This window comes from Lynx canadensis, chromosome C1 (genome assembly GCF_007474595.2).
Source record: "Lynx canadensis isolate LIC74 chromosome C1, mLynCan4.pri.v2, whole genome shotgun sequence".
Lineage (NCBI taxonomy): Eukaryota > Metazoa > Chordata > Mammalia > Carnivora > Felidae > Lynx > Lynx canadensis.
The window spans coordinates 34,913,580-34,941,487 of NC_044310.1; the positions used below are offsets into that span (position 1 = coordinate 34,913,580).

Here is a 27,908-nt window from a genome sequence, read left to right on the forward strand (position 1 = left end):
GAGCCCGTGCGCCAAGAGTTGTTGTTACGTTTTTAAATGTTTGTAAAAAATCAAAAGCGTAATGGTTCATGAGAGATGAATCTCAGTATCGTAAGTTTTGGAACACTGCCACACACATTTGTTTACTATTGTCTAGGATTACTCTCACACCACACTAGCGAAGTCGAGTAGTTGTGACACAGACTCTGTATCTCACAAGCCTAAAGTATTTATTTAGTACATTTTACAAGAAAAGTGTGCTTTATGCTCTCTCCCTAGATGCCATTCATTCTGGAAACTTTAATTACATTTGCATAGTAATGATTCCCAAAGTAACATCTTCTGTCCAAATTTCTTCCATAAGGATGACCAAGACATGAACATCCAGCTGCCCGTCATTCCCACTTAGAGGTCACCAAGATCTCAAAATGAACATGACCAGAACCGCTCCTACCTTAGTTTACCCCATCTCAGTAAAAGGCACCGATTTTCATCCAACTCATCAAGTGAGGAATTAGTAATCCTCGACACACACCCCTTTCCCTAACCCCCTCCCCCCAAGTCCAATGTATCACCAAACCCTTCAGAATCAAACCTAAGTCCACCACTCGTTTCCCTCCCTGCTGCCTTCCACCTTTTCCCATCGCAGCTGCGCCCAGCTTCTAAAACGAGTCTTTTCAAAGCGTAAAGCCAGGTGACTCCACCTCGGATGTACCCTAAAGTCCTCAACCTCTAGCGAGCGGCTGCAAACGCGGGTCCAGCGCTGTCCACGAGTTAGGAGCGCAGAGGCCCCTCTCGCAGCGGGAGGTCCGCGGTACTGTCGCAGAAACGTCAGTGACGTCGCACTCAGACTCCGGGATCCTCACAGCGGCGCGCAGAAACCACGTTAAAGGGGCGGGACTGCGTTTTACAAACCGGACCGTGAGGCTTTGCGTTTTCCCTTTCTCAGCCAGCGCCGAGAGTGATGGGTGAGTGTCGCTCTGCTTCGGGGCCCGGGAAGGGGGACGAGCTCGATCCGGCGCCATCCTGCCTCGCAGTCAAGTCAGGAGTGCGGGCGCCCCGACCCCTAGCACGGAGCAGCCACGAGGAGGGTGGTGCTCGGGTTCTGGCCGCCGAGGCCCCCTCCAGGGGCTGTAGGAGCTTGGGGTTGCAGGCATACCAACATGGCTGCCATGGGAAGGAGCCCGGGCTGGGCCGCATGTGGATGATGACACCTTGATAATGCTGTAAACTCCCGAGTGCGCAGTGGGGGAACCAACCTTGGAGAGCTGAGCGTGCGGCCCGTCCGGCGCGGGGGTTTGGGGCTTGCGAGGTGCCGGCCCGAGGCCCAATGGCTAAAGCTTCCGTCCCCGCTCCGGCATGTAGGCATCTCTCGGGACAACTGGCACAAGCGCCGCAAGACCGGGGGCAAGAGAAAGCCCTACCACAAGAAGCGGAAGTATGAGCTGGGACGCCCCGCTGCCAACACTAAGGTGCGTGCGGGGCGTTCGCGTCCCCCTAGTCTCCGGCGTGGTCTGGCCTCTGCTTGTGGTGGTTGAATCTTTGCAGGGCTCTGTGATCTGTCTAGGGGACTGGGCGGCCTCCTCACCTTTACCTGTTGGTTGAGACTAAAGAGATTGCATGGAGACAGATGCTGTGTACTAGGACTTAAAGGGCACTTGGAGGGGATGGGCTCCTCAAATGATAGTCAGAAACCTAGTATTTTTGTTGAATAGAGACTTAGTTTTCAGTGTTTGGAGTTAGGTTTTTCCTCTTGGAGGTAACTAGAGTGATGAAAAAGTATCCTTAGGCGTGGTTGTGGCCGTCTTGGTCACCTGTGTGCCACTTGCCAATGCTAGGACTTGTCATAGTTACACTGACTGTGTTGCCTCCGTCCAGCCTGGGTATCCTTCCCTTTGTTGTCTTGCTCTCTTGGATAACCTAGTTCCTGTCTCCTTGTGTTTTCCAGATTGGCCCCCGCCGTATACACACAGTCCGGGTTCGGGGAGGCAATAAGAAGTACCGTGCCTTGAGGCTGGACGTGGGGAACTTCTCCTGGGGCTCTGAGTGTGAGTGAGGCCCTCTAGGATTGGGTGGGAACTCAATCCCTAAAATTTCCTAAGCTTCAGTAGGTACTTTTTAACAGGAAGTCCTTGGCCTCCATCAAGATACTGAAGTTTCTCTTTGTTTGAAAGATCTGAAGGTTGTGGTAGCTGGAGAATTCCCTCTATCCTGTTTTGTCTCTTAAGTCCTATAGCCTCAGGGATTGGGGCTGAATCTAGACCTTATTTATGTGTGGTTGCCAGCCATCTCTGGAAAGGTGGCTTTGTGGAAGATGAGCTGACACCCTGTGGCTGGGTAACGGCTTAGAGTTCCCTTTTCCTTAGGCACTATGGGGTAGGATGTGCAGGGAACAACAAAGCCAATTGTTTACAGGACTTGATTCTGAATTTCTCCTGTGAGCAGGTTGTACGCGCAAAACAAGGATTATTGATGTTGTCTACAATGCATCCAACAACGAACTGGTCCGCACCAAGACCTTGGTGAAGAACTGTATCGTGCTCATTGACAGCACACCGTACCGGCAGTGGTACGAGTCCCACTATGCACTGCCCCTGGGCCGCAAGAAGGGGGCCAAGCTGGTGCGTTTTTGGGGTGCCAACTTCCCTGTTGGGCGGGGGAGGCCAGCCTCATTGCAGCCTTCTTATGATGAAAACTGCGTCCAGTTCTGCTGCTGAAGGGAAAGAGATGAAAGCTTTTAGTGCTGAGGAAGGCAGCAGGGATTGGGATGTACTGGGCCCAAAGCTGTGAGGACATTCCTTCCCTGAGCCAGTGCTTGGGGAGCTCCAGCTAAGTCATCTGTCTCCTTTATTTAGACTCCCGAGGAGGAAGAGATTTTAAACAAAAAACGATCAAAGAAAATTCAGAAGAAATATGATGAGAGGAAAAAGAATGCCAAAATAAGCAGTCTTCTGGAGGAGCAGTTCCAGCAGGGCAAACTTCTTGGTGAGATAGCTGTTGCCTCGGGGGAGGGGGTGTCCGGATAACTGTATATCCTCTGCATTTTATTCTTGCCTCTTTTGTTCTTTTTACTGGCCAGCCTTGTGGTAGAGGCTTCACCAGGAGAGTTAAATGATAACAGAATACAAGCAAAACTCAGAACGTGTGGTCATCCCATTTAGTATGAAGCTCAAATGGGAAATAGTGGGCAGGAGTCCATAGGCCTAAGTTTGCCCTCTGCCTCTAACTCCCAGAAGTATTTTGAGAAGTCCATGCATGTGTGGGCTGAGGGGGCTGTCTCAGTGATGAAAACTTTGTCCAGTTCTGCTACTGACTTTTAAGTGACGATGAAGTCTTATCTGAGGAGACAGTGGGCTTCAAGCTTGCCCTCACCACCACCACCACCCCCCCACCCCCCCAGGATACCTAAACCAACATGGACTTCTAAGGCAATACCTAGGTTTGGATAGGGCCACATTGTCATTTTGCTAATGAATGCATACTCTCTTGCAGCATGCATCGCTTCAAGACCAGGCCAGTGTGGCCGAGCAGATGGCTATGTACTGGAGGGCAAGGAGCTAGAGTTCTATCTGAGGAAAATCAAAGCCCGGAAAGGCAAATAAATCTTCCTATCTTCGGTCATGTAATAAAAGGTGTTTATTCTGCCCTGTATTCATGTGTGAATATCTGATTGCTTGGGAAACCGTAGAGTGCCCCAGCTCACTCTGCCTGAAGGCCAACCTTAGGTGTGGGCTATGTCGGTAACGGGGAGCATTTCTCACCCCCCAAAGGCTAGCGTTTAGTGGGAACAGGGATGTGGCATGCAGGCCAAGCAGAAACAGTATAAGGGAGGTATCTCAGCACTGGGCCCCCAATATTACTGTGTTGACCATGACTGGTACCTGAAACCATGCTGCCTCTGTAAATTTGGCTCTTTTAGAGGTCCTGTACCCTTTCCCTATGTGCACCTTGGTCTTAAGGTTTTAGCTTGGAAGTTTTCAGCCTGGGTTTGTGAATAGCCTATAAACCTGGAAATTGTATTCCAAATTTCTTTTGTACATTGTTGAGGAAGTTGAGCACACTTACGTATCTGTATCTTTCAGTTTTTTAATGTCTTTCTGAAGTTAATTTTCTTTTGAAACCTAATCCCCCTTCCCCTCTTACTAAAGTGTGCAAGATAACCAGTGGTTTCTGCATTGCTAAATCTGCAAAGTTCAATTCTTTGTCTCCAGCTTGGCTGTACATTGTCTGTTGTAGGTATTGAATGTGGTTTATGATGCATTTTTTTTTTAATGTTTATTTTGAGAGCAGAGGAGGGGCAGAGAGAATCTAGGCAGGCTCCATGCTCAGTGCGGACCTGACTCAGGGCTCCATCTCGTGACCACCAAGATCACCTGAGCCTATATCAAGAGTTGGGCACTCAACTGGCTCAAGCCACCCAGGTGCCCCATATGATGCATTTTTCTAACTTTAACCCAAACCTACTTAACACCTGCATTTGTATATCATAATTGGACTCTCAAAGGTGAACATGTTAAAAATGGATAACATTCTTCAGCTTTTCCTTTTCAAATAGTTTCTCAGCTATTTGATTATAGCAAACAGTTGTCTTTATACAGCTGCTTAAATCAAAATCTTGGGTCATTCTGACCCTTATATGCTAACATCTAATAATCCCAGGTCTTAATTGCTTCAACCTTTATTTTTATTTATTTATTATTTATTTATTTTTTCAACGTTTATTTAATATTTTTGGGACAGAGAGAGACAGCATGAACGGGGGAGGGGCAGAGAGAGAGGGAGACACAGAATCGGAAACAGGCTCCAGGCTCTGAGCCATCAGCCCAGAGCCTGACACGGGGCTCGAACTCCCGGACCGCGAGATCGTGACCTGGCTGAAGTCGGACGCTTAACCAACTACGCCACCCAGGCGCCCCAATTGCTTCAACCTTTAAAACCATCCACCTTCCAGTCACTTTTTTATAAGTAGCACTCAATGCTTCTATTGTCCCCAACACAATCCTAGCAATGTTGATAAGTTTGGTTTTTTTTTGTTGTTGTTTTTTTTTTAATTTTTTAAGGTTTATTTACTTTTGAGAGAGAGAGAGAGAGTGCGAGCAGGGGAGGGACAGAGAGAGGGAGACACAGAATCTGAAGCAGGCTCCAGGCTCTGAGCTATCCTATCAGTGCAGAGCCCGATGCGGGGCTCGAACTCCTGAGCCATGAAATCGTGACCTGAGCCGAAGTTGGATGCTCAACGGACTGAGCCACCCAGGCGCCCCTGTTGATCAGTTTTAAGATCAGGTTTTTGGGGCATCTGGGTGGTTCAGTCAGTTAAGGGTCCCGACTCTTGGTTTCAGCTCAGGTCATGATCTTGGAGCTTCATGGGTTCAAGTCCTGCACTGGGGTCTTGCTGGCAGTGCAGACCCTGCTTGGGATTCTCTCTGCCCCTCCCCCACTCATGCTCTCTCTGTCTCTCAAAATAAGCTTTAAAAAAAAATCAGTTTTTGGGGGCCACCTGGGTGGTTCAGTCAGTTCATGAGATCAAGACATATGTAGGGCTCTGCGCAGAGCTAGCATAGGATTCTCATTCTGCTCATCCCTCGCGCATGCAGTCTGAACTTTTTATTTCTTTTGAGAAAGACTATGTGAGCAGTAGAGGAGCAGAGAGGAAGGGAGAGAGCATCCAAGCAGGCTCTGTGCTGTTAGCTCGGAGCCTGACGACATAGGGCTCAAACTCAACGAATCTTGAGATCTTGACCAGAGCCAAAATTAAGTAGGATGCTGAACCAACTGAGCCACCCAGGCACCCCCTCTCAAACTTAAAAAAATATATCAGGTTTTTGACAGGACAACTTACCATCTCAAAAGCCTAACCAAACACTATGGAACTCTACATGACCTGCTCCCTTTTTCTATAGTGCCTATGATCCTGGCCTTACTGAGTAAATAATGTATGTTCATTTGCTATTCTTTTGTTGGAAACAATTTCTTTCAAATACCCACATGGCTTACTCTCCAGGTCTTACTTAGACCCTCGTTTTTGCCCTCTGATCACATTTTTTTTTTTTTTAATGTTTATTTTTGAGACAGCATGAACGGGGGAGGGTCAGAGAGAGGGAGACACAGAATCCGAAGCAGGCTCCAGGCTCCAAGCTGTCAGCACAGAGCCCGACGCAGGGCTCGAACTCACGGACCACGAGATCATGACCTGAGCCGAAGTTGGCCGCTCAACTGATTGAGCCACCCAGGCGCCCCTGATCACTGTTTTTTAAGTTAGTCCCTTCAATGCTGTATCTTTTCCTCCTTTTTCTCCTTATCCCTTAGTTGGGCATAAATTTTGCTCATTTTGTCTTGTCCTACTAGAATATAATTCCGGGGAACCAGTATGTTTGTAGCCTGCTCTGTCTCCAGTACCTGGAAGTACAGGGCAACATAGCAAGCACTCCAGTGTGCTAAATTAATTTTTTATTAAAAATTTTTTTAATGTTTATTTTTGAGACCATGCGAGAGACCCTAGTGCAAGCAGCGGAGGGGCAGACAGGGAGACCCAGAATCCGAAGCAGGCTCCAGGCTCTGAGCTGTCAGCCCAGAGCCCGGTGTAGGGCTCAAACTCATGAACCGTGAGATCATGACCTGAGCCGAAGTCGGACTCAACCGACTGAGCCACTCAGGTGCCCCTAAATTAATTTTTTTATTTTTTTTTATTTTATTTATTTTTTATTTTTTTTTTCAACGTTTATTTATTTTTGGGACAGAGAGAGACAGAGCATGAACAGGGGAGGGGCAGAGAGAGAGGGAGACACAGAATCGGAAACAGACTCCAGGCTCCGAGCCATCAGCCCAGAGCCTGACGCGGGGCTCGAACTCACGGACCGCGAGATCGTGACCTGGCTGAAGTCGGACGCTCAACCGACTGCGCCACCCAGGCGCCCCTAAATTAATTTTTTAAAAAACAAGATTTTATCGAAGTTGAAGTTGATGGAAAGTGTAAGTATGTAACTTTTAAAAGTTAAAGAAGTGAACACCCAACTGGTTCATTAGCTTGGCAAAATTGCAGACTTCTGTGAAGAGACAATAGGGAAAGATGACAGCCACCACTTTTGAGTACAAAAACTTCAGGACACAGATCAACCCAACCTTCTGAAACCTTACCGTTGCTCTGGGGAGGCCTGTGCCCCACCTTTCCATCCAGTGATTATCTTCATGCAACACCTTAATTTTAGCTATTGTTGACTGAGAGGTATGAGTCAGGAATTGGTATGGGTCAGCAAAGCCACACTAAACACTTTGCCTTTATTTCCTAATTTGAGTTCCAAAAAACTATACTTCCCCTTCTACTTATAATTTATGAATAGAATATTTTTTAAAAAGTCTTGGATCCAGGCAGTATTCATGTCCACAGCCTTCAGATGACCATTCTTGCTCTGAGCAAGGCTACTTCCTATTAACCCTGTGAAAAAAACTTAAATACCTTACGGGTGAATGGCTGTCCTGGGGGTGCTATTGTTTCCATACATTTGGAGACCTATGCTTAGGTATCCAGTAACCTATGGTCACCCAGCAGTACGAAAGTAGCAAAACCAGCATTATCTAGTCAGTCTACAATGCCAGAGCATGCACTCAACCTCTATACTCTTGTGTCTGCCCTCCTTTGACTTCTGTCCTCTGTAATTCTTTGATCTTAAGATTCAGTTTTAGCATTCACCAAGTTCTTTAATGGAGGCTGAATTTATAGGCCAGGAATCTTAGAGGAGCTCAGTTCAGGCAACTCCATCTAGTGTTGTCTGAGTCTGGTTTCCCCCCAGCACTGTAGGCCCACCACAGAGATGGAACCCCAGCTTCACCCCTTACATCGTCTCTTCTGTTGGTTGGTGGGTACAGAGAAGGATGTGGTACTCAGAAGTTCAAATGCCCAAGGTCTAGGCTGGGTGGCGTAAGACTGCCTTCAGGGGCGCCTGGGTGGCTCAGTCGGTTAAGGAGCCGACTTTGGCTCAGGTCATGATCTCGCGGTCTGTGGGTTTGAGCCCCGTGTCGGGCTCTGTGCCGACAGCTCGGAGCCTGGAGCCTGTTTCGGATTCTGTGTCTCCCTCTCTCTCTGACCCTCCCCCGTTCATGCTTTGTCTCTCTCTGTCTCAAAAAATAAATAAACGTTAAAAAAAATTTAAAAAAAAAAAAAAAAAGACTGCCTTCACATATGAGTTCAATCAGCCTCCAGTACAGATTCCCAAGCCCTTCCATATCATCTTTATCTCACTATCCCACTGCACAGCAGGCCAATTTAGTTTTAAGCAACCATAACTGCACAAGTAATGATTATATTCTCATTGTAAACAAAAACAAAGAATATTATAGGAAAAGCAAAAGTCCCCCAGCACACACACTTTGATCCCTCTTCAGAGTAAGATTATCAAGATAAGGTATACCCTCAATATCTTTTTATGTCTCACACAAATTGTAATGTTTGGACCAGCAGCAGCAACAGCACCTGGGAATTTACTAGAAATGCAACTTCTTGGGTTCCGTCCCAGATCTAATGAATCAGAAATGCTGGAAGGGGCACCCATAACTGTTCCGAACAGGCCCGTCAGTGACGCTGATGCTCCAAGTTTGAGAACAGGCCCAGCTCCCCGGGAAATTAACCGTGCACCTGGGTTCTTGTCCTCTAGGCCTCGCACGTGTATCCTTCTAGCTACACCGTCCCCAAGCAAGCCATCCTACCTTCTCCCGCCAAAGTGGACGCATTCCCAGCCCTGACACTGGCCCCGCCATCTTTCTCTTTCAAGATCCGTCCCTAAACGCTCTGGCTCAGGGCACACAGCAAGTGTTCTTATGGCGTCCGAGGGCAGGACCAGCGCCGTCTGGAGGGCAGCGGGGGGCGGAAAGCGAGCAGAGGCAGGCTTGGGGGAGGCAGGCAAGAGGGCCCGGCCCTGGCAGCCTTTTCTCAGGGCTCCCCGGCCTCGTCCCCTGACCCCACCGACGCCTCCTCAATGCGGTCCGCGGCCTCGGGGTCGCCGCCCTCCTCCGCTCGCAAGCGCAGTAGATGAGGGGTCCGGGGAGCTCCGCGTACGCGGCCAAAGGTCCGGAGGCTGATCGCGGGCGAGGGTGCTCCTGCGGCAAACAAGTGGCCGAGCAACGGGGTCTGCGCGGCCGGGAGCGGCCTAGCGGACACTGGGGACGTGTCCACCTGCACGTTCTGCTCGGGGTCGTCGCTCACGCTGTGGACGGGAGGGAGGTCTGAGCGATCTTGGCGCCGAGCCGCCCTGGCACTGACTCTCCCGAGAAGGCGGGGAACAGGAAGGACCGATCCATTGGCGCCCCAGAGTGCCAGGTCAACCCCTGCCTCCACCAGCTTGGGTCACTCACCGAAGGTTGAAGGTGGAGCCCAGGAAGGAAGGCCGCAGAGCCTCTGCTGCCGTGGCCACCGTGTAAGGCGGCTGCGCTGAGTCTTCGTCCCAGTACAGGTCCTTCTCGGCGGGAGGCAGGTTCTGGTACATGTCGTCTACGGAGAGCAGGGACACCTGAGGCAGGCAGCAAGTCATAAGGATCCTCCTGTCCTCTCCACACTTAGGCGGAGAGCTGGCAAGGAGGGGAGCACAGGGAGTTGCCCCGGGACAGGGCGCACCTGTAAGTTGCGGTCTATGAGCTGGTTAGTCTCAAAGTCATCATCATCCTCCCCAAAGGGGTTGATAATCTGTTCAGCCACCTGCAGGTTGTAAGACAGTGTTTTCAGGGCTCAGAGCCCCATTCTCCATCCCCAAAGTTGAGGTGGACCCACATGTCTACAGAACAAGCTGCTATGTGCCCACCTTGAGCCAGCCAGCATAGAAGAAGAACTGCAGCAGAGTGGTGAGAGGCACATACATGTCCAGGTCCCCCAGAGTAGACGCTGGCTCCTGGCCTGGCTCTAATGGCTCCCGAGGTTTGGCAGGCCCTGCCTCTGGCTCCACAAACTGGCGGCCGACCAGGGAGAGGGCAAAGTAGGAGTATACGGCTATGGTCACCACCTGGAGAAGGAAGCCGGGCCGAGTAAGACAGGGAAAAATGCCCTCCCCGCCCCTGAGGGCCAGTGAGGGACTCTGACAAGGAACTAAATGTGTAGCAAGGTGTGGCAGCATCAGAGGGGATGGGGTCCTATTAGTGGGGGTCCGGGGATGCTTTGAGGATGAGCCCTTAGTTGTTCGGTGTCTCACTGGACTGAACTGCCCCAGGGCAGGTGCCATCTCTAGTTCTCAGTGTCACACACAGCACAGGACATGCAGTAGGCACTGGGACTGGGGAGGTGAGAGGCAGTTACTTGGGTGTAGACGAGAGGTATGCTGATCCAGTCATAGTGGAATAGCATGCTGCACTTGGCCCGGTACTTGTTCAGCTCCTGGTGGAAGAGCAAGAAGAGGAAGTCAGTGGAGGTGAGGAAGGAAGAATGGGGAAAGAACTGGGAGCCCAACACAAACCAGGCCTAGAGGCCCAGTTGGCTGTTGGAGGTGTTACCAATGTGGGAGTGCTTGTGATGGGAAGCAGTTTAGCAATGTAGTTCCAAGCATGGCCCCAGAATGTATGAGTCCCAGCTCCACTAACTATCTGTGTGATTTCGGCAAGTTTCTTTTCCGCTCTGCCTCAGTTTTCTCACCTGTGAAAGAGGGATGCCGATAATGTCTCAAGGGTTGTTGTGATGGCTAATGAGTTAATGTACGTACAGTGCTTCCAACAGTGTGCAGTACAAAGTTGGCACCATCTAAGTGCTCATTACTAAAATTATTGTTCTGGTTTGCAAAGCTAGGAGGAGGAGGATAAATGGGCCTGGTCTGAGCAGACTCACTTCCAGGAGCAGGCAGAGAGCAATGTCATCACGGATTCTCCCATCCCTCCGGGCCTGGGCCGCCAGGTTAGTAAACCAGACACATGGGATCCAGTACTTGTTGAAGTCGGATTTCAGGCTCTCAAACTTTTTCCTCTCTTCCTGGGACATGAAACCTGAGGGGATAAAGTGAGTGGGGCGCAGACTCAGCCCCTGTGCCTAGGACTTGCCCCTTGGGGGTCAGACCTCTCCTCCTAGGAGGCCCACCTTCGGGCTCTGGTGGGCTGTGCCAGGGCTCCCCAGCGTGGCACCTGCATCGGCCCGGCCGAGCCCCAGGGGCCCCTGTCCGCACCTGCATCCACCACGTGCTCCATAGTGGGGAAACGCTTGAGCACGCGGGTGCTGACTGAGCGCAGCACCAGCACAGACGCCAGGTTGGCATAGCGGATGAGGGTACGGCGCAGCAGGCGGCCATGCTGGTCTACGCCGTGCACGCTGGCCGAGATGACGCACATCAGCTGGTCTGGCAGCGGGATGCTTGTATACTGGGCCCACCAGCGGTTCACCACCAGGGTCACGTAGAAACCTGGTCAGCCGCCCCACAAGTGGGGACAGGAAGGGAAGAGGGAGCATCTGGCAGTTAGCGTGCCCTGCCCCCCAGCTGGAGCGCCTGGTTCAGGCTAGGTTGAACTGAAGCAGGGGGAAGGACACATCTGGCTCCAGTGTCCTGCCTTGATGTCAGGGGAAGTGCCTCTTCCTAAAGCCTCTTCCTTGCTAAGCCAGGCCCGGAGGATGGAGGAGTCCAAACCTCTGGTAGAGAAGTGGTGGCTCAAGGCCACTAGTAGTAGTTAACTCTGAGCCCCTCTTCCCATGAAGGTGGGAAGGGGATGTCACCTCTCTGCAGCTCCCCTCCCCCCAGAGCGGGGGTTTGAAGCCAGCAGGTGTTTTGTCCCTTGTTTGTGGAGTGAGGGTCCAGCAAGTGATAGGCAGGGTCTAGCCCTCTGGAAATCCTGGACCCAGGATACAACTCCCATGTCTGCTGAGCCTGCTCTGGTTAACCTCTAGGCTGTGCTGTTGGGGTAATTCTGACTCTCAGCGCTATCAACTCAACCCAAAGGTCAGGGAAGATGGTAAGAAGGATACCAGGGAGAACTAGAGGGAGCCTTACCCAGTACAAAGGATAAGGGGATGAGATCTGCCGAACGATTACAGTATCGGGCCACCTGAGCATATACATGCCTCTGCTCCTGGGTCAGCAGCAACCTGGGTAAGGTCAGTTGTAAGCCTGGGTTAGAGGGAAGTGGGCAGCCCTGTCCCCCACAGGCCAGCCCTGAGACCTCACCCTCACCGGTAAGTGATGCTGAGCAGAGCATACAGGGCGATGAAGAGGAGGAACTCTTTGTAGAGGAGCTTGTAGATGCTTCCCCTCCAACGGAGAAGCAAGCCAGAGAAGCCTCCGAAGCGAGCCTCCGCCACTTTGAGGGTGTATGAAACCGTCATGGTGCTGGGGGCCTGAGCAGGAGGTCACAAGAGCTGCCCCCAGAGTGTCCCTCTTTCCCAGCAAACCTTCTCCTTAGCTTTCCTTCTTATCACCAAGCTTAGTTCCCCGGGCAACCTCCCTTCAATTCTGGTCACATACATCCAGCCTTCACCCTGTGTCAGTAGTCATGGGGGAGGAAGCTGCAGAGCAGACAGAGCACATCCCCATCCCCTCCAGAACTCAGTGTACGTGGGTCAAGCCAGGATGGCATGGGCCTAGGGGAGCTGAGATCTATAACCTCTCCTGCAAGAGGCTTCCCTGGGATCCTCTTCCATTTGCAGGGCTAAAAGTAACCAGATCATAAACTGCTAAGGACAGGAGATCCAACTCTAGCCTAGACCCACAACTATCCCTTGGGGTCTTGTTGATAGCTGGTCTCCCGAGGCCCAAGGTACTGTCACCCCCCACTCCACACCTGCCTACCTGCTCTGAGCAGCAGCATGTGTTGAGGAAGGAGAACTGGGCTAGCCCCCACATGAAACACACTTAAATATCTGCCAGGCCCATAAAGCTTAACTGGACTGTGGTTATCATTGATGGATTGAGGCTGTCACCCAGCTTCTCCTGGTCCTGGGAACTAGATTTGTCCCCCTACTCCTGCAGGGCTGGGCTGGCCTTTGGGTGGCAGAAATGCCATCTGCACTGACCCCACAGCACCCACAAATAACACCATGTCCTTGAAACCAGGATGACAGGGATTGCTGTCCCAGGCTCCAGGTGAGAAGACAGATGCATGATGATCAATTGTTACAACAGCTGCTGATCACAGAGCACTGACTGACAGGCACTGTGCCAAAGGCACTACTATATCATCCTCTCGTGGAGTCCTCATCACAACCCCATGAGGCAGGACTCATCCCCATTTATAGATGAGGCTCCAAGAGGTAAATGTCTTGCCCAAGGTCATATAGCTGGGATGCATTGGAGGCAGGATTCAAAGCCTGAGTTGGTGGACTTTGTTGAGCTTGAAAATAAAACATCCAGTTATTTTACCAGCAAAATGGGTTTATTTAAAAAATAGAGGAATTGCAATTCAGGGCATGCAAGCTATAGCAAACCATAGGCAAGTCTAGAAAACAAAGGAAAGGAATGCTATTTCATAGAGAAAAAGGAGGATGTTGAGAGGGGCTACTTTGAACAAAAGTCCACTGGAGGCTGGTGATTTTTTTCTCACTGGCTGAGTTGTGGCATCTTCTCATTGGCTGGGCTGTTGCTATTCAAAGAAAAAGTCTTTCTCCCTCTTGCAGGGGTAGTAAGGTAGGTTCTGTGTTGTTGGAAAATGCAAGGTATGCTTCTTCCTTTTGGGGTCTGCAATTGAGGACAAATTGGTAGGGTGTGAGAACTACCCTCCTTCTGGCCTACAGACTATTTTATTTTTTTTTATCTTATTTTATTTTTGAAGGGGGAGGGGCAGGGGAAGAAGGGGAGAGAGAATCTTAAGCAGGCTCTATGCTCAGTACGGAGCCCAGCTTGGGGCTCGATCTCATGACTGTGAGAGCATGACCTGAAGCGAAATCAAGAGTCAGATGCTTGGGGCACCTGGGTGGCTCAGTCGGTTGAGCTTCCAACTTTGGCTCAGGTCATCAGGCTCACTGCTGTCAGTGCAGAGTCCATTTCAGATCCTCTGTCCCCCTCTCTCTGCCCCCCCGCCACCGCCCCGCTTACACTCTCTCAAAATAAACATTAAAAAGAGAGAGAGAGAGAGAGAGAGAGAGAGATGCTTAACTGGCTGAGCCACTCAGGTGCCCCCAGACTCTATTTTACATGGTTTTCCTGTATTCAGTTTCACAACCTCAAAGGCTGGAAGTGGCCTACTTGGGCCTAAACAAGGGCTTGAGCCCTAGGACCATAGTCCTGTGCACTGGCCACACTGCCAGGCTTCTAGTCCAGGCTCTGAGACTTGGCTTAACCATCCCCCATCCCTATCCCATAGAGTTGACAAGGCCACAGGCCTGGGACTCACGCCTAGCGATGCAGACCTCCCTCAGCCCTGTGTCCAGCATCTTGACTCCTAAGGGTGCCTAGCATCCTGAGTGGCCATTTGTTTTTGTTTTGTTTTGTTTTTTTTTTAACATTTATCTATTTTTGAGACAGAGAGAGAGCATGAACGGGGGAGGGTCAGAGAGAGGGAGACACAGAATCTGAAACAGGCTCCAGGCTCTGGGCTGTCAGCACAGAGCCCGACGCGGGGCTCGAACTCACAGACCGCGAGATCATGACCTGAGCCGAAGTCGGACGCTTAACCGACTGAGCCACCCAGGCGCCCCCTGAGTGGCCATTTGTACTTCTAGGCCTCAATTTCTTCATCTGTTAAACAAAGGAAATAATATTTGATTACCCACCCAGTGGTGAGGTCATCCACGAAAACCCAGGAGTGGTGGTCCCACTCTGACCTGTATTGAGAAGCTCCTTCCCCCACATTGTGAGCTGATTCTTACAAGCATTTCTGAAAGAGAGGAACATGGAGAGGTGATTAGGAGCACAAGCTTAGGAGTCAGACAAACCTGGGTTTGAATTCTAGTTCTCTGTAGCCTTGTAAGAGTTACCTAATCTCTCTGAACTTCTGTTTCCTCCTCTATAAAACAAGATCAATAACACCTTCCACATAGGGCAATTGGGATTATTCAAAAAAACAATATCCAGAGCCTGGAGCACTGCAGGCATTGAGCCTGGGCTGCTATTACCATGAAAAGCCAAATCTGTTCTCTTTGGTTTCTACCTATTAGTCCTCTGTTGTGTCCCAGAACCAGGCAATCCTTCAGAGATGAAGAGGCAGAGACGTTTCACCTGAAGCCCTGCCAGCCTGTCCCCAAGCCAAACAGTGCCAGGTCCTGGCTTTTAAACTGGATATACAAGGCCTTTTGAGATGACCCCATCTCTGCTCCCATCATCAGCCTCTGGTCTAGCTCCTTTTCACTGCTTCTGCAAGGTCCAGCTCAGAGCATCCTCAGGGAAGCTGTCCATGATCTTCCCCAGATCACTCCCCAACGCACTCTAGGTTTCCTCTGTCAGCAGCAAATCACACTGGGCTGTGTGACCTGTCCGCAGGGGTCATCTCCTTCCAGCCTGTGTGGCCCTTGAGGACAAGATTGTACCTTTTTTTTTTTTTTTTTTTTTTTAGTTTATATATTTTGAGAGAGAGAGAGAGTGCAAGCAGGGAGAGGGGCAGAGAGAGAGGGAGAGAGAGAATCCCAAGCAGGCTCTGCGCTGTCAGCTCAGAGCCCAACCCGGGGCTCAATCTCATAATCAGTGATATCGTGACCTGAGCCAAAATCGAGAGTCAGACACTTAACTGACTGAGGCACCCAGGCACCCAAGGACAGGATTGTATTTGATTCATCTCGATAGAGCTGGGGAGTCCTTGAGCCCAAGCAGGCTTTTCTTTTCTTTATCTTTTTTTTTTTTTTTTTTTTTTTTTCATTTTTAACCTGAAAGACATCTGGCCTTCCTTCTCCTTTTTCTGTAACAACCTTCCTGGATGAACAAGGTTTGGAAACCTACTCATGGCCAGAAGAGTTATGTTCTCTTTCCAGGGCCCAGGTGAGCCAGGTGAGATATGAGATATGAGGAAAGAACTGGACTCAGGCTGTGTGTGTGTGTGTGTGTGTGTGTGTGTGTGTGTGTGTGTCCCAGAGGTCTGGAATACCAAGGATCTTTCCCAGGGAGGGTGAGATACCAGCTCTGGGGACTCAGCCATCATGGCCATGCATCCCTTCCCAAGCTCTGATCTGTGGCTTTCCTAGAGCATTCTGGGCTGCTATCTAGGCACCCAGGCCCTGGGACTGAAGGAACTCAGGCTCTGAGGTCCTGGGAGCTTCTGTCAGTACTCCTTTAGGGCATCCCAGGCAGCTGCATTTCAATCATTGCCCTCATTCACTTCTGTGGCCCTCACCTTCCTGACTGTTACCAACACTCTGGATCACTGGGCTGTGAAATTTCCCACAGAGCCATGGATAAAGGTACAGGACTAGAAGACTTGCTCCAGGAAGGGGCAGTTCCCAATCCCCACCCAGCCCCTCCCTCCTGAGTCACCTTATCTCCCTTCCCAGCTGCTGACAAATCCCTTTGGTTTATGGTCCAGGAGAGGGAACCATTCCACCTGTAAATCATTTACTCCACCTGTCTTTATCATTCCTCTAGTTCTTGCCTCTCACCCTCTTCTGGTCCTACCCACCAATGACCCTCTCCCCTCTTCACAGCCCAGAGTTGGATATATGGCTTGACAGTTTACAGCATGGAGTTTGGAGCCAGACTGCCCAGATTTTCAAATCTGAACTCCACTGTGAACTACCTTTGTGACCTTGAGCAAGCTGTTTTACCTTTCTGTGTTTAATTTCCCCATGGGGAAATAGGGATGATAATACCTTTCTCATAGAGTTGTGAATATCAAATGAATTAATATTTAGAAAGTGCTCAGAATAGCACATGGTAAGTATGAAACACTACTGTAGCTATTAGCATCTGTCTGGTTTGGCTTTAGCACTTCTACCTTTGCACCCACCAAAGACACCTGTGATCTTACTGCTTATTCCAACAGCCCCCTCCCAGTTCTAACCTTACTTGGCAGCTCTCATTCTTGAAAGACTCCCTTGATCTCTGTGACCTGACACTGTGAAGAGATTCTGACTCTGAGCTGCCAAGGGAGCAAGGAGTGTGGGACATGTGCTCAACTAGGGGCAGAGGAGCCTGACAGAATCCTCTGGGGGATGAGGACCCAGAGAATTCAGAAAAACCTCAGCTTGGGCAGAGATTGTGAGAGTCTTGGGGGAAGGAGAAAGAGCACTAATAAGAGGGACATGGAGACATGGAGCAGTGTAGAAGGAGGACAGGTACAAGGACAGAGAACCAATGATCCCCAGAAAAGTCAGGCAATGGTGAATAGTGAAGTCAGACATCTTGGATTCAGATCTTAGTTCTACCCCTTGGTAGCTGTATATGACCTTGAGTAAGCAGCTTAACCCCTTGAGTCTCAGTTTCTTCATCTGGGAAATGGGGGTAATAATCACATGCATATCATAAGGCTACTGTGAGCAGTCAGTAACATAAATTCTTAGCCCAGTTCCTAGTGCATGGTAGGTGCATAAGATTTATTCATGGTAGCATATATTGCACTGAGGGAGGAGGCAGAGGAAACTTCCAGGCCTTTCAGTTACAACATCCAGCAGGATCTCCTCCTTGTGTGCTGGCCTCTGGAGGAGGGCTCAAAAACCTTGATAACCTCTGAGGGGGAGAAGACGGTGAAGAGTAACAGAATGTGGCACCCAATACGCCACTTAGGCATATTGACTATTTTGAACTGTAGCTACATGCAAAAGAGCAAGTGCAGGGAGAAGCTTTCTCTGAACTCCCCTTATCTGCCTAAAGATGGATCTCTAAAAGGACTCAATGGGAATGAATCCCCTTCCTGGGAGTTTCTTCTTATATCACAGGAGAGGAGACTAGAAGTGTATACCATATCCAGACAAACTTTGTCACAAATGATATCTCCCAACCATTCTTCTAAGGACCCATTCAGTTTTTCCAGAAATCATTTACTCTTCCCCAAGAGGTCTATATTTCCCTTCCCTTTTCCCTATTAAGATGGTATTTAAGGGGCACCTGGGTAGCTCAGTTGCTTAAGCATCTGACTTCAGCTCAGGTCGTGATCTCACCGTTTCTTAGTCCGAGCCCTGTGTCAGGCTGTGTGCTGACAGCTCAGAGCCTGGAGCCTGCTTTGGATTCTGTGTCTCCCTCTCTCTCTGTCCCTCCCCTGCTCATGCTCTGTCTCTCTCAAAAATAAAAAAAATAAAAAATAAAAACATTAAAGAAAAAAGATGGTATGTAAGCCTTAATTCTAAACAACATGAGAGACTTACTCATTTTTCCCTCAGTATCTCCCATTCTCCCCTGCATGCATAAGTTATACATGTTAATAAACTTCTGTTTGTTTTTCTTTTGTTAATGTTTTTGTTGGAGAGTTTAATCTGAAGACTAAGATGGATGGAGGTAAAATTTTGACTCCTATACAAAGTCCTAACCCCAGTACCTTAGAATGTGACTGTATTTGGAGACTGAACCTTTCAAGAAGAAGTTAAATTAAAAGGAGGCTATTAGGTGGGCCCTAATCTGATTTGAGAAGAAGAAGAGATTAGGTGTTTTTATGAGAAGAAGAGATTAGGACACACAGAAAAGAAGATCATGTCGATAAAGGGGATTAAGAGGTATACATTTTCAGTTATTAAATATGTAAGTAACACAGAAATGAAAAGTATAGCATAGGGAAATAGTCAATATTACAAAAATGTTGTATGGTGACACATGGTGACTACAGTTATGGTGGTGAGCACTGAGTAATGTGTAGAATTGGCAAATCCATATGTTGTATACCTGAAACTAATATAACATGTATGTCAATTATACTTAAGTTAAAAAAAAAAAAAAAGACTGGGGTACCTGGCTGGTTCAGTCAGTAGAGCATGTGACTCTTGATTTCAGGGTTGTAAGTTCAAACTCCAACTTGGCATGGAACCCACTAAAAAAAAAAGGAAGAAGAAAAAGAAGAAAGACTATTAAGTCAGAGGGAGAAGACTATCACCTACAAACTAAGAGAGAGTCCTCAGAAGAAATTGTTAAACAAAATTCAACTGGGGCACCTACGTGGCTCAGTCGGTTAAGTGAACAACTCTTATTTCAGCTCAGGTTATGATTTCACAATTCCTGGGATCAAGCCCTACATTGGGCTCTGCACTAACAGCACAGAGTCTGCTTGGGATTCTCTCTACCTCTCTCTCTGCCCCCCCCCCCCAACCCCCACCGTGTGCTCTTGCTCTCTCTCAAAATAAAAATTTTTTTAAATAATAAAAATTTTAAAATTCAACTAAGTAAATTTGAAGATCTAATTGGCTTTATTAAACAAAACATGAATCAGGCAGCATCCCATCTAGGAAGTTGAGGGGTCTCTGAGGAGTTGTACAACATGGAAAGTTGTTATAGGAAGCAGTGTGGGGCAAGAAAGAAGCAAAAGAAAATAAAGAATTGTTTCTTGCAAGGTCACTTTCTCTTAGGAGGAAGAGCAGGGGGTCTTATCATGCAGATCACCTCATCTTTCTTTGGGAGATGGAGAGGGTCCTATGCAAGATTTATTGGCACCTATCAGAAAATTCCTGACAGGTTAAAATTTATATTTCTGGGGGAGATTGAAACTGCAATTAGGTTAGGTACTAAGCTCTGGCTTAGCGACTTTGCCTGGCTCAAGTGACACCATTTGAGGTCTGTGGTTTTCTTTTTAACAGAATCAACCTGTCAATACCTTGAACTTGGACCTCCAGCCTCCAGAATTATGAGAAAATAAATTTCTATTGGTTAAGCCACCTAGTGTGTAGTATTTTTTTATGGCAACCCTACCAAACTAATACAAAGACATTTTACTTCATTTTCGAAATATAAAATTGCAAAATCAAATATGCCTTTTCAAACTACACATGCTTCAGCTCCATTTTCCCCACAGATCTGTCCTTTCTGGCCCACTGCTACCATCTCCCCACTGGAAAATTGTCAACTTGTAGGATAAAAGTCAAACTCCTGAGTATGGTACTTAAGGCCCACCCCTCACCCCTCACTCCCCCTGAGAGTAACTAGAAATTCTCCACATTTCAGGATGTTTGGTTTCTTCCATCAGTGGCCATGAAGGGCAAGGGTAGAGAAGTAGGACTTTGTGGGCCTGATGAAGGATTGGGTGGGCTGGTGACATGGAAGGAGGATAAAATGGAGATGACACCAAGGGTAAGGAGACCAGCAAGATGCTGTGGCAATAATCCGAACCAGAGACTGCAACTCAGATTAGGCTGTGAGGGGAACATGGGAAGTGGGTACTTTTCAGAGATTTTTATCTTTGGGGAGATAAAACTGACAGGAACTGGGTACTCAATAAGTATTTATTGAGTTTCCTGGCTACTCTTTCTAAAGCAAGCTCTTTGATTACTTTTCTGTTTACCTCCTTCATAACTTTTCAAAGCCTGCGATTACCTTGTTGGCATACTTGCCAATTGTCTGTTTCCATCAAGCAGAATGTAAACTAAATGAGGGCTGCAACCTTGACCAGTCTTATTCATCCAGTGCTTGGCACTTAGCAGTTGCTCTCAATAAATCTTTGAGGATTGAATGGCTTAATAATTGACTGAATAGTACAGAGTGAGGGCAGAGAAATGACAGGGAAAGGCCAGGGGAAGCCTGTGAAACTGGAACAAACACTCGAGAGGGGTTAAGACCCCACCTCTCTCTGTCTCTGGCCCTGGAAAGGGCAGGCATGAACTAGGGGTCCAGCAGTCCAGTTGGCTCCAGAACCACCTGCCCAATTGTCCATAGCTAGATTTGAGAAAATCCAATTCTCATTCTTCACTTTCTGGCCTCTGGCTGCTGACTCCAGGCAGTGGGAGTTTTCAGGGAAGGGTAATAGGGGACCCTACCAGAACTGGAGACCTGTTCCTCAAGAATGTGTAAGAGAGGGTAGCCTGGTTGGCTCAGTCGGTTAGCGTGGGACTTCGGCTCAGGTCATGATCTCACAGTTCATGAGTTCCAGCCCCACATTGGGCTCTCTACTGTCAGCGCAGAGCCCGCATTGTATCCTCTGTCCCCCTCTCTCTCTGCCCCTCCCAGCTTGTGCGCGGGCGCCCTCTCTTTCTCAAAACTAAACATTAAAAAAAAAAAAAAAAAAAAAAAAAGAATGTGGAAGAGGGTTGTAGAAGATGCGGCCTGGCACATAATAAAAACCTTGAATGCTGGTCTCTGTTTGACCACAAAACTTGGCGTGGCAGTCTCCTACCCACCCCTCCCCGTCCCAAGCCAGGCTTCGGAGTGTGCAATTCTTCCCAAGCCCTAAAGGGGGTGGCACCGGGCTGCGCCCGCGGGCTCTGGCCGAGGGCAAGGGACCAGCGGAAGGGCTGGCGCCCTTAAAGGGAAGTTTTGGTGACTCCCGCTGGCGAAAACGAGCGCCGCCCCTGCCTCTCCCTTCCCGCCAGGATTGCTTGTCCATCTAGTTGTCTGGCGGAGACTCCGGATACCCAGCCCCCTTCGGACTTCAGCATAAGCCCCGAAGGATGGGGAAAGAAAGAGACCTCCATTAAAGGGACTCTCGGTCACCAGGGCGTGGGGCTCGGGGTACGGAGAAACGGCTGCTCCCTACATGCTTGGTGTCTACCAGCAGAATTGCCTCTTTAAGGCTTGGGTAGGAGGCTGGGTCTGAACTTGCGTTGGGTGGGAGGACGAGCTTCTTGGTGACGTAAGACCTGAGGAGGGGCGTGCCTTCTGAGTGACTCGTCGCCTGGAAGGGGGCGGGCTCTTAATGACGAAACTCCGGGGAGGAGACAGGCGTTCATTGATAAAAACGCCGGGCTCCCTCGGGCGCGAGCGCAGCGTAGCAAATCCAGGCAGTGCCACGCGCGGCCCGGGCCTGGCGGAACAGAAACAAGCCGGGCCCGCGCTGCGACGCACCGCCTGCATGGAGCCCGCCGCCGGCTTCCTATCCCCGCGTCCCTTCCCGCGTGCTGCCGCCCCGCCCGCGCCCCCTGCCGGGCCCGGGCCGCCTGAGAATGCCTCGCCGGGACCTGATCTGGAGATGCTGGCCGGACCACCGGCGCCGGACTCAGGGCGCCTCATCACCGACCCGCGCAGCGGCCGCACCTACTTCAAAGGCCGCCTGTTGGGCAAGGTGAACTGGTGGGGTGGAGTGCTAGCGAGGGGCGGGGGTTCTTGCCGACCTTCTGGACGGCGCCTGCTGGGGCGGGGGCGCTTGTCCTCAGCGCGGGGACGCTTGTCCTCGGCGCGGGGACGCTTGCCCTCAGTGCGGGGACGTCTGCGGGCCAGACTTGGCTATCCTGGAGCGCTCTGCCTGATGCCCCCTTCCCAACAGGGGGGCTTTGCCCGCTGCTACGAGGCCACTGACACGGAGACCGGCAACGCCTACGCTGTCAAAGTCATCTCACAGAGCCGCATCACCAAGCCGCATCAACGCGAGAAGGTGGGCCCCAGGCCCAGCGGATCAGGGGTGGAGTGGGGACAATAGTGAGGGAGCCCTTGAAGGATGACCACCCCGCGCCCCCATTGCAGATCCTAAACGAGATTGAGCTGCACCGCGGCCTGCAGCACCGCCACATCGTGCGTTTCTCACACCACTTTGAGGATGCTGACAACATATACATTTTCCTGGAGCTCTGCAGCCGAAAGGTGAATGATGACAATGGGAGTGGGAGAGAGAAAGGGGCCTTGAGACCCAAAACTGGAGCCCTGTCTCTTCCTTCAGCGAGCACAGATGGAGGGAGGGTCAAAGAGGGCGGGCCAGGGGCTGAAGCAGTGGCTCTCTGCAGTCCCTGGCCCACATCTGGAAGGCCCGACACACCCTGTTGGAGCCAGAGGTGCGCTACTACCTGCGCCAGATCCTTTCCGGACTCAAGTACTTGCACCAGCGGGGCATCCTGCATCGAGACCTCAAGCTGGGTGAGAATCCTGGGCCAGCAGGATTGGGGTTTGAGGACGCAGAGAGAAAGGAGTCTGACACGCCTCTTTCCCCCTGTTCAGGAAATTTTTTTATCACTGAGAACATGGAACTGAAGATGGGGGACTTTGGGCTGGCAACCCGGTTGGAACCCCCGGAACATAGGAAGAAGTGAGTGTTTGAGGAGAGGGGTGGCCACAGTCTGTGTGATACAGATGACGTGCGTGACAGACAGTGAGTTTGTATGTGGGAGGCATGATGACTGACTGATGTGTGTGTGTGATAGATGGGGAGGGATGACGGTTGTTTGTGTGTGGGGGAAGGTGGAGGTGGCAGCCACGACTGGTGGAAAGGCTGAGGGTCCTGTTGGTGTTTGAATACCTGAGACAGACGGGGATGTAAGGATTCTTGGAGATGTTTGATCCTGTGTGTGGCTGGTGGAAGGTGACATAAGCAATGTGTGTGTGAGACAGACCGAGTGTGGGAATAGCAGGACATGACATCCTGTGTAAGAAGACCCTGCTGTGGCCATGATGACTGGGTGTGAGTGACAACAGATAGCATGTGTGACAGAGGAGTGTTTTGGGGCAATATGACAGCTGGTGTTGGTGTGTGTGTGGCACAGACCATAGAGGGTGACAGCCTGTGTGGGTGTCTGACAGACGGGAGTGGGGGAAGGAGGAAAGGATCAGTGATGGACTCTGCTGGCCTTGGAGGAGGGAGCTGGGTTGGGGGTCAGGGCCTTCCCCCCCGCCCCCCACGCCGCCCCCCATCATCCTGCAGAGCAGCTGAGCAGCTGGGCCAGGCGGGTGGGCGGGGACTCAGCTGCCATCTCCAGCATCCATTGTCCCAGGACAAGCAGGAGTTCTCTGGCCTTTGGTGACAGGCAGCTGCTTTGTCTGGACTCACAGTGGGGGCAGGGATGAGGGTGGGGGGTGGCTAGCCAGGCTGGGTCTGAACCTTCTCCTCTCTTCCTACTCCTTTTCAGAACCATCTGTGGCACCCCCAATTATGTGGCTCCAGAAGTGCTGCAAAGACAGGGCCACGGGCCCGAGGCAGACGTGTGGTCCCTGGGCTGTGTCATGTGAGTCCCAGGGTCGTCTACACACTGGTGGGTGCACGCATGGGGTGTACCTTCCACTTTACTCCTGACCCCCTTATCTCTACCTCACAGGTACACACTGCTATGTGGGAGTCCCCCCTTTGAGACAGTTGACTTGAAGGAGACCTATCGCTGCATCAAACAGGTTCACTACACACTGCCTGCCAGCCTCTCACTGCCTGCCCGGCAGCTCCTGGCTGCCATCCTTCGAGCCTCGCCCCAAGACCGCCCCTCAATTGACCAGATCCTGCGCCATGACTTCTTTACCAAGGTCTGTGGCTCCCCGAAGTCAAGTCTGCATATTCCCAGGGGATTCAATGGGGGGTAGGTGACAGGGCCCCTAGGACCTCCCTTCTCTGCTCACATGACTTCCCTCCTCAGGGCTACACCCCCGACCGGCTCCCTGTCAGCAGCTGTGTGACAGTCCCAGACCTGATACCCCTTAACCCAGCTAGGATTCTGTTTGTCAAAGTTACCAAGAGCCTCTTTGGCAGGAAGAAGAAGAGTGAGTCTGCGATATCAGTGGGTTTGAGGGTATAAAGTGGCAGGGGGGCTTGTTACATATATTGTGGGGGCCTGAGTGTGAGTGCCTTTGAACCCCTGGAGAGAGCATGTGCCCATTTGTATCATCCCTACAGGAAGCCTGCGGGGTGGGCAGGATACTGAGGGCTATATCTTCCCCACCCAGGTAAGAACCATCCTGAGGAGCGGGACGAGGTCTCCGGTTTGGTGAATGGCCTCACTCGGACGTCCATTGGCCATCAAGATGCCAGGCCTGAGGTGAGGTACTCACGTGGGTAGTGTTTCCTGACTCACTCTCACCCTAGCAGCTGCAGGAAGCCTGGGATAAAAGAAGCTAGTGAAGCATCTAGCCTCATGGTAGCCTAATTGGCTGTGTCTCATTAGCCAGGCAGGGCTGACCTGGAGTGCCCTGGCTGCCAGGGCAAGGCTGGGCCATGGACTCTCAAGAATTTGGATTTTGAGGCCTATCTCACTTCCTTCTCCTACCCAACCATCCAGGCTCCAGCAGCTTCTGGTCCAGCACCCCTCAGCTTGGTAGAGACGGCACCTGAGGACAGCTCACCCCGTGGGACACTGGCAAGCAGTGGAGATGGTGAGGAGCCAGGAGGATGAGAAGTGTTAGAAGTTTCTGGGGCTGAGACCAGGGACCAGAGGGAAGGAGTGGTCAGAGGTCAGTGGTCATGGCCTGTGTCCTGGGGAACTAATGCCTAATTCTCAGTGCCCTGTTTCCTTTAGGGTTTGAAGAAGGTCTGACTGTGGCCACAGTGGTGGAGTCAGCCCTCTGTGCTCTGAGAAACTGCCTGGCCTTCATGCCCCCAGGTGAGATTGGGGTATGGTATGGGTGAATGGTGGTGGGAGTTCTTTGGCTGCCATGTTGGGAACAGATCCTCACTCCTTCCTCTTCCATGACAGCGGAACAGAACCCAGCTCCCCTTGCACAGCCAGAGCCTCTGGTATGGGTCAGCAAGTGGGTTGACTACTCCAACAAATTTGGCTTTGGGTATCAACTGTCCAGCCGCCGTGTGGCTGTGCTTTTCAACAATGGCACACATATGGCCCTTTCAGCCAACAGAAAGTAAGTGCTGTTATGGAGTGTCTTGTATCCAGGCCATTGTGCCCAGCAGCTGTGTGCTTCTGCACTTGGGTGTCCTGGGGTCTCTCGGGGAGGGGCATCAGTGCGGGGTTCTCTCTGACCTCTTGTCTCCTCTCTTCTAGGACTGTGCACTACAACCCTACCAGCACAAAACACTTCTCTTTCTCTGTGGGTGCTGTGCCTCGGGCCCTGCAGCCTCAGCTTGGTGTCCTACGATATTTTGCCTCCTACATGGAGCAGCGTCTCATGAAGGTGTGTGGACTGGAGTGGGGCACATCGAGGACTAACACAACCTGATCCCTTCCTATTCCCCTTGGCAGGAGTGGCTGGGGGACTAAGAGCTAGAGGCTGGACCTCTAAGGGAGACATTAATGGGGAGGGGCCTGACTAGTGTCAGACAAATAACCTGTTCCTGCTCCCAGGGTGGTGATCTGCCCAGTGTGGAAGAGGTGGAGATGCCTGTCCCCCCACTCTTGCTGCAGTGGGTCAAGACTGATCAGGCCCTACTCATGCTGTTTAGTGATGGTACTGTCCAGGTAAGAACCCCTCCTGGAGTTGGGGGCAAGGTCTAGGAGGCCCACTATGCTGGGGAAAGAAACTGGACCTGGGGCCTAGGCCCTGATCAGTGCTACCCTTCTGTGCATAGGTGAACTTCTATGGCGACCACACCAAACTGATCCTCAGTGGCTGGGAGCCCCTGCTTGTGACTTTTGTGGCCCGCAATCGCAGTGCTTGCACTTACCTCGCTTCCCACCTTCGGCAGCTGGGCTGTTCTCCGGACCTGCGGCAGCGGCTCCGCTATGCTCTGCGTCTGCTCCGGGACCGCTGCCCAGCCTAGGCCCCAACCTGCAGAGCAGGCCTTGACCTAAAGCCTCAGGGCTGAGGCCTGTGCCTGTAAGGCTCTGGCCTTTGCCTTTGTGGGCCTCCCTGTCCCTTCGGTGCCTCACTGGGGGCTGTGGGCCGAATCCCCCAGGGAATCAGGGACCAGCTTTACTGCGGTTGGAGTCTGCCTGTCTCAGCAGCCTCCTACCCCTTCTCCAAGAAAAGCCTGAGCCTTAGTCCCCAGCTAGGGGACGTTATTTATGGACCACTTTTATTTATTGACAGACATTTATTTATTGGGATTGAGCCCCAGGGAGGGCCTCCTCCTGGGATAATAAACCGTTTTTGCATAACTTGGAGGCCTCTTCACTCGTAGTAGAGCCCATGGACCACGGCCACGGCGAAGAGCGAGGCGTTGGTGAAGGCGGCGGAGGCCAGACCATCGCATTCGGTGTCCCAGAGCGCGCGGCTGACCACGTGCACGCCCTGGCCGGCGCGCGGCCCCAGCACCACACTGCACACTAGCTTGTAGCGCGGGGGACTGATCTCACGCAGGCGCACGCGTACCAACTCGCACAGCTCCTGAGCCAGAGGCCCGGCCTCCGCACCCGAGTAGCACGCATTGTGCAGCCTCGCTGCCAGCGCTGCCTCCAGGGCGCACTGTAAGCGCGAGGCTTCCCAGCGCTCCCCTGGCGCTGGCTCTGTGCGGTAGGAGGGTGCCACCTGACGCACGGGCGCTAGGGGCAACCCAGAGAAGCTAACCCTTGAGCCCAAAAGAGGAACTGGGCCCAGAGATGGTCGCCGACCCCCAGGCCCCACGCCTGGTCCGGCCAGCGAGTTGCGGCGTGAGAAGGACGAGGCTGGGCCCAGCACAGAGCCACGGCGGGAGGCCGGGCCCAGACTTGCTAGTTGGGCCTCTTCAATACTGGGCAGGTGGCCTGGAGGCCTCACCGGTGATAGTTTCAGCCCGGGGTCTTTGGTAGTATCCTCCTCCTGGCGTCCTGGGGGCACAGACCTGCCAGCCATGGACCTGCCGGCTGGAAGACCCACACATAGACGGGATGGCCTAAACTGGCCGTCTGTACCACATCCAGTCTTTCACTCCGTGATAAGGGTTTTTACCCCCTAACCCCTCCTTACCTGTGTTTTTGGGACAGGTGAATCAAATTGTCCCCAGCTGCGTGGATTCCTAGGTGCTTAGAGGATTAAGGGCTGTTAGGGACATAAGCGATGCTGCTCAGACTATCATCTTGAGGTTGCCCCTGTCCCCTTGAGCTCCACTTTCCCCTGGGCACTATGGAGGTTAGCTAAGTGAGCTCTAAATAAATACACCTCCTTTTCTCTCTTCCACCTGACTTCTCCAGCAGAAGGGAGATGAACCTCCCCTTTGTTTTCCTCAGCCTAGATAGTGGTGCCTCAAACCCCTAACCAGAGGGAGACACAGACAGACCAACTCCTTCAACCCCACAGATCCTTCTAGCCCTGTGTCTAGAATCCAGACACCTTCGACCCCTACCTGCTTCTAGGGTGGCTGGCACAAAGATCTCTCCTACAATTGGTTCAGGCTGGATGGAGGCAGGTGACTCAGGAAGCTCCTTCCACCCT

The 27,908-nt window shown here is 51.3% G+C and overlaps 4 protein-coding genes and 4 non-coding genes across 8 annotated transcripts; 6 read left to right on the forward strand and 2 right to left on the reverse strand.

The window, feature by feature from the left end:
* The first annotated feature begins 871 nt into the window (after positions 1 to 871).
* On the forward strand, positions 872 to 3,623 carry RPS8 (ribosomal protein S8). Its single transcript, XM_030326161.2, has 6 exons — positions 872 to 947; positions 1,345 to 1,451; positions 1,928 to 2,027; positions 2,425 to 2,600; positions 2,835 to 2,964; positions 3,472 to 3,623. The coding sequence occupies exons 1-6, from the start codon at positions 944 to 946 to the stop codon at positions 3,579 to 3,581; spliced, it is 627 nt and encodes a 208-aa protein (XP_030182021.1). The 5' UTR covers positions 872 to 943; the 3' UTR covers positions 3,582 to 3,623.
* On the forward strand, positions 1,179 to 1,258 carry LOC115522627. The gene has a single exon (XR_003971513.1). It is a non-coding gene; the product is annotated as a small nucleolar RNA SNORD55/SNORD39 (small nucleolar RNA).
* On the forward strand, positions 1,741 to 1,844 carry LOC115522638. The gene has a single exon (XR_003971523.1). It is a non-coding gene; the product is annotated as a small nucleolar RNA SNORD46 (small nucleolar RNA).
* Positions 2,661 to 2,730, forward strand: LOC115522635. The gene has a single exon (XR_003971521.1). It is a non-coding gene; the product is annotated as a small nucleolar RNA SNORD38 (small nucleolar RNA).
* LOC115522634 lies at positions 3,256 to 3,326 on the forward strand. The gene has a single exon (XR_003971520.1). It is a non-coding gene; the product is annotated as a small nucleolar RNA SNORD38 (small nucleolar RNA).
* Positions 3,624 to 8,902: 5,279 nt separating the features above from the next.
* Positions 8,903 to 12,256, reverse strand: BEST4 (bestrophin 4). The gene is made up of 9 exons (XM_030326734.1): positions 12,105 to 12,256; positions 11,925 to 12,019; positions 11,109 to 11,342; positions 10,778 to 10,932; positions 10,256 to 10,333; positions 9,768 to 9,965; positions 9,584 to 9,664; positions 9,325 to 9,479; positions 8,903 to 9,176 (listed from the first exon to the last, which is right to left on the reverse strand). The coding sequence occupies exons 1-9, from the start codon at positions 12,254 to 12,256 to the stop codon at positions 8,903 to 8,905; spliced, it is 1,422 nt and encodes a 473-aa protein (XP_030182594.1).
* Positions 12,257 to 21,683: 9,427 nt separating this feature from the next.
* PLK3 (polo like kinase 3) lies at positions 21,684 to 26,901 on the forward strand. The gene is made up of 15 exons (XM_030326733.1): positions 21,684 to 21,981; positions 22,183 to 22,290; positions 22,380 to 22,496; positions 22,637 to 22,766; positions 22,848 to 22,935; positions 23,753 to 23,848; positions 23,939 to 24,137; positions 24,248 to 24,371; positions 24,555 to 24,646; positions 24,887 to 24,980; positions 25,124 to 25,207; positions 25,301 to 25,463; positions 25,604 to 25,733; positions 25,904 to 26,017; positions 26,128 to 26,901. The coding sequence occupies exons 1-15, from the start codon at positions 21,772 to 21,774 to the stop codon at positions 26,317 to 26,319; spliced, it is 1,941 nt and encodes a 646-aa protein (XP_030182593.1). The 5' UTR covers positions 21,684 to 21,771; the 3' UTR covers positions 26,320 to 26,901.
* On the reverse strand, positions 26,670 to 27,886 carry TCTEX1D4 (Tctex1 domain containing 4). Its single transcript, XM_030326737.1, has 3 exons — positions 27,820 to 27,886; positions 27,444 to 27,499; positions 26,670 to 27,340 (listed from the first exon to the last, which is right to left on the reverse strand). Exon 3 carries the CDS (start codon positions 27,327 to 27,329, stop codon positions 26,670 to 26,672), a length of 660 nt encoding a protein of 219 aa, XP_030182597.1. The 5' UTR covers positions 27,330 to 27,340; positions 27,444 to 27,499; positions 27,820 to 27,886.
* Positions 27,887 to 27,908: the final 22 nt, after the last annotated feature.

Coding starts and splice junctions, on each gene's coding strand:
- BEST4 (XM_030326734.1), bottom strand. CDS start 12,256: ATGACGGTTTCATACACCCTCAAAGTGGCGGAGGCTCGCTTCGGAGGC. Junction 11,343..11,924: donor CCCCTTATCCTTTGTACTGG/GTAAGGCTCCCT, acceptor GCGGCTGACCAG/GTTTCTACGTGACCCTGGTG. Junction 9,665..9,767: donor TCTATGCTGGCTGGCTCAAG/GTGGGCACATAG, acceptor TACAACCTGCAG/GTGGCTGAACAGATTATCAA.
- PLK3 (XM_030326733.1), top strand. CDS start 21,772: ATGGAGCCCGCCGCCGGCTTCCTATCCCCGCGTCCCTTCCCGCGTGCT. Junction 22,291..22,379: donor AGCCGCATCAACGCGAGAAG/GTGGGCCCCAGG, acceptor CCCCCATTGCAG/ATCCTAAACGAGATTGAGCT. Junction 24,647..24,886: donor ATCAAGATGCCAGGCCTGAG/GTGAGGTACTCA, acceptor CCAACCATCCAG/GCTCCAGCAGCTTCTGGTCC.
- RPS8 (XM_030326161.2), top strand. Junction 1,452..1,927: donor GCCCCGCTGCCAACACTAAG/GTGCGTGCGGGG, acceptor TGTGTTTTCCAG/ATTGGCCCCCGCCGTATACA. Junction 2,601..2,834: donor GCAAGAAGGGGGCCAAGCTG/GTGCGTTTTTGG, acceptor TCCTTTATTTAG/ACTCCCGAGGAGGAAGAGAT.
- TCTEX1D4 (XM_030326737.1), bottom strand. CDS start 27,329: ATGGCTGGCAGGTCTGTGCCCCCAGGACGCCAGGAGGAGGATACTACC.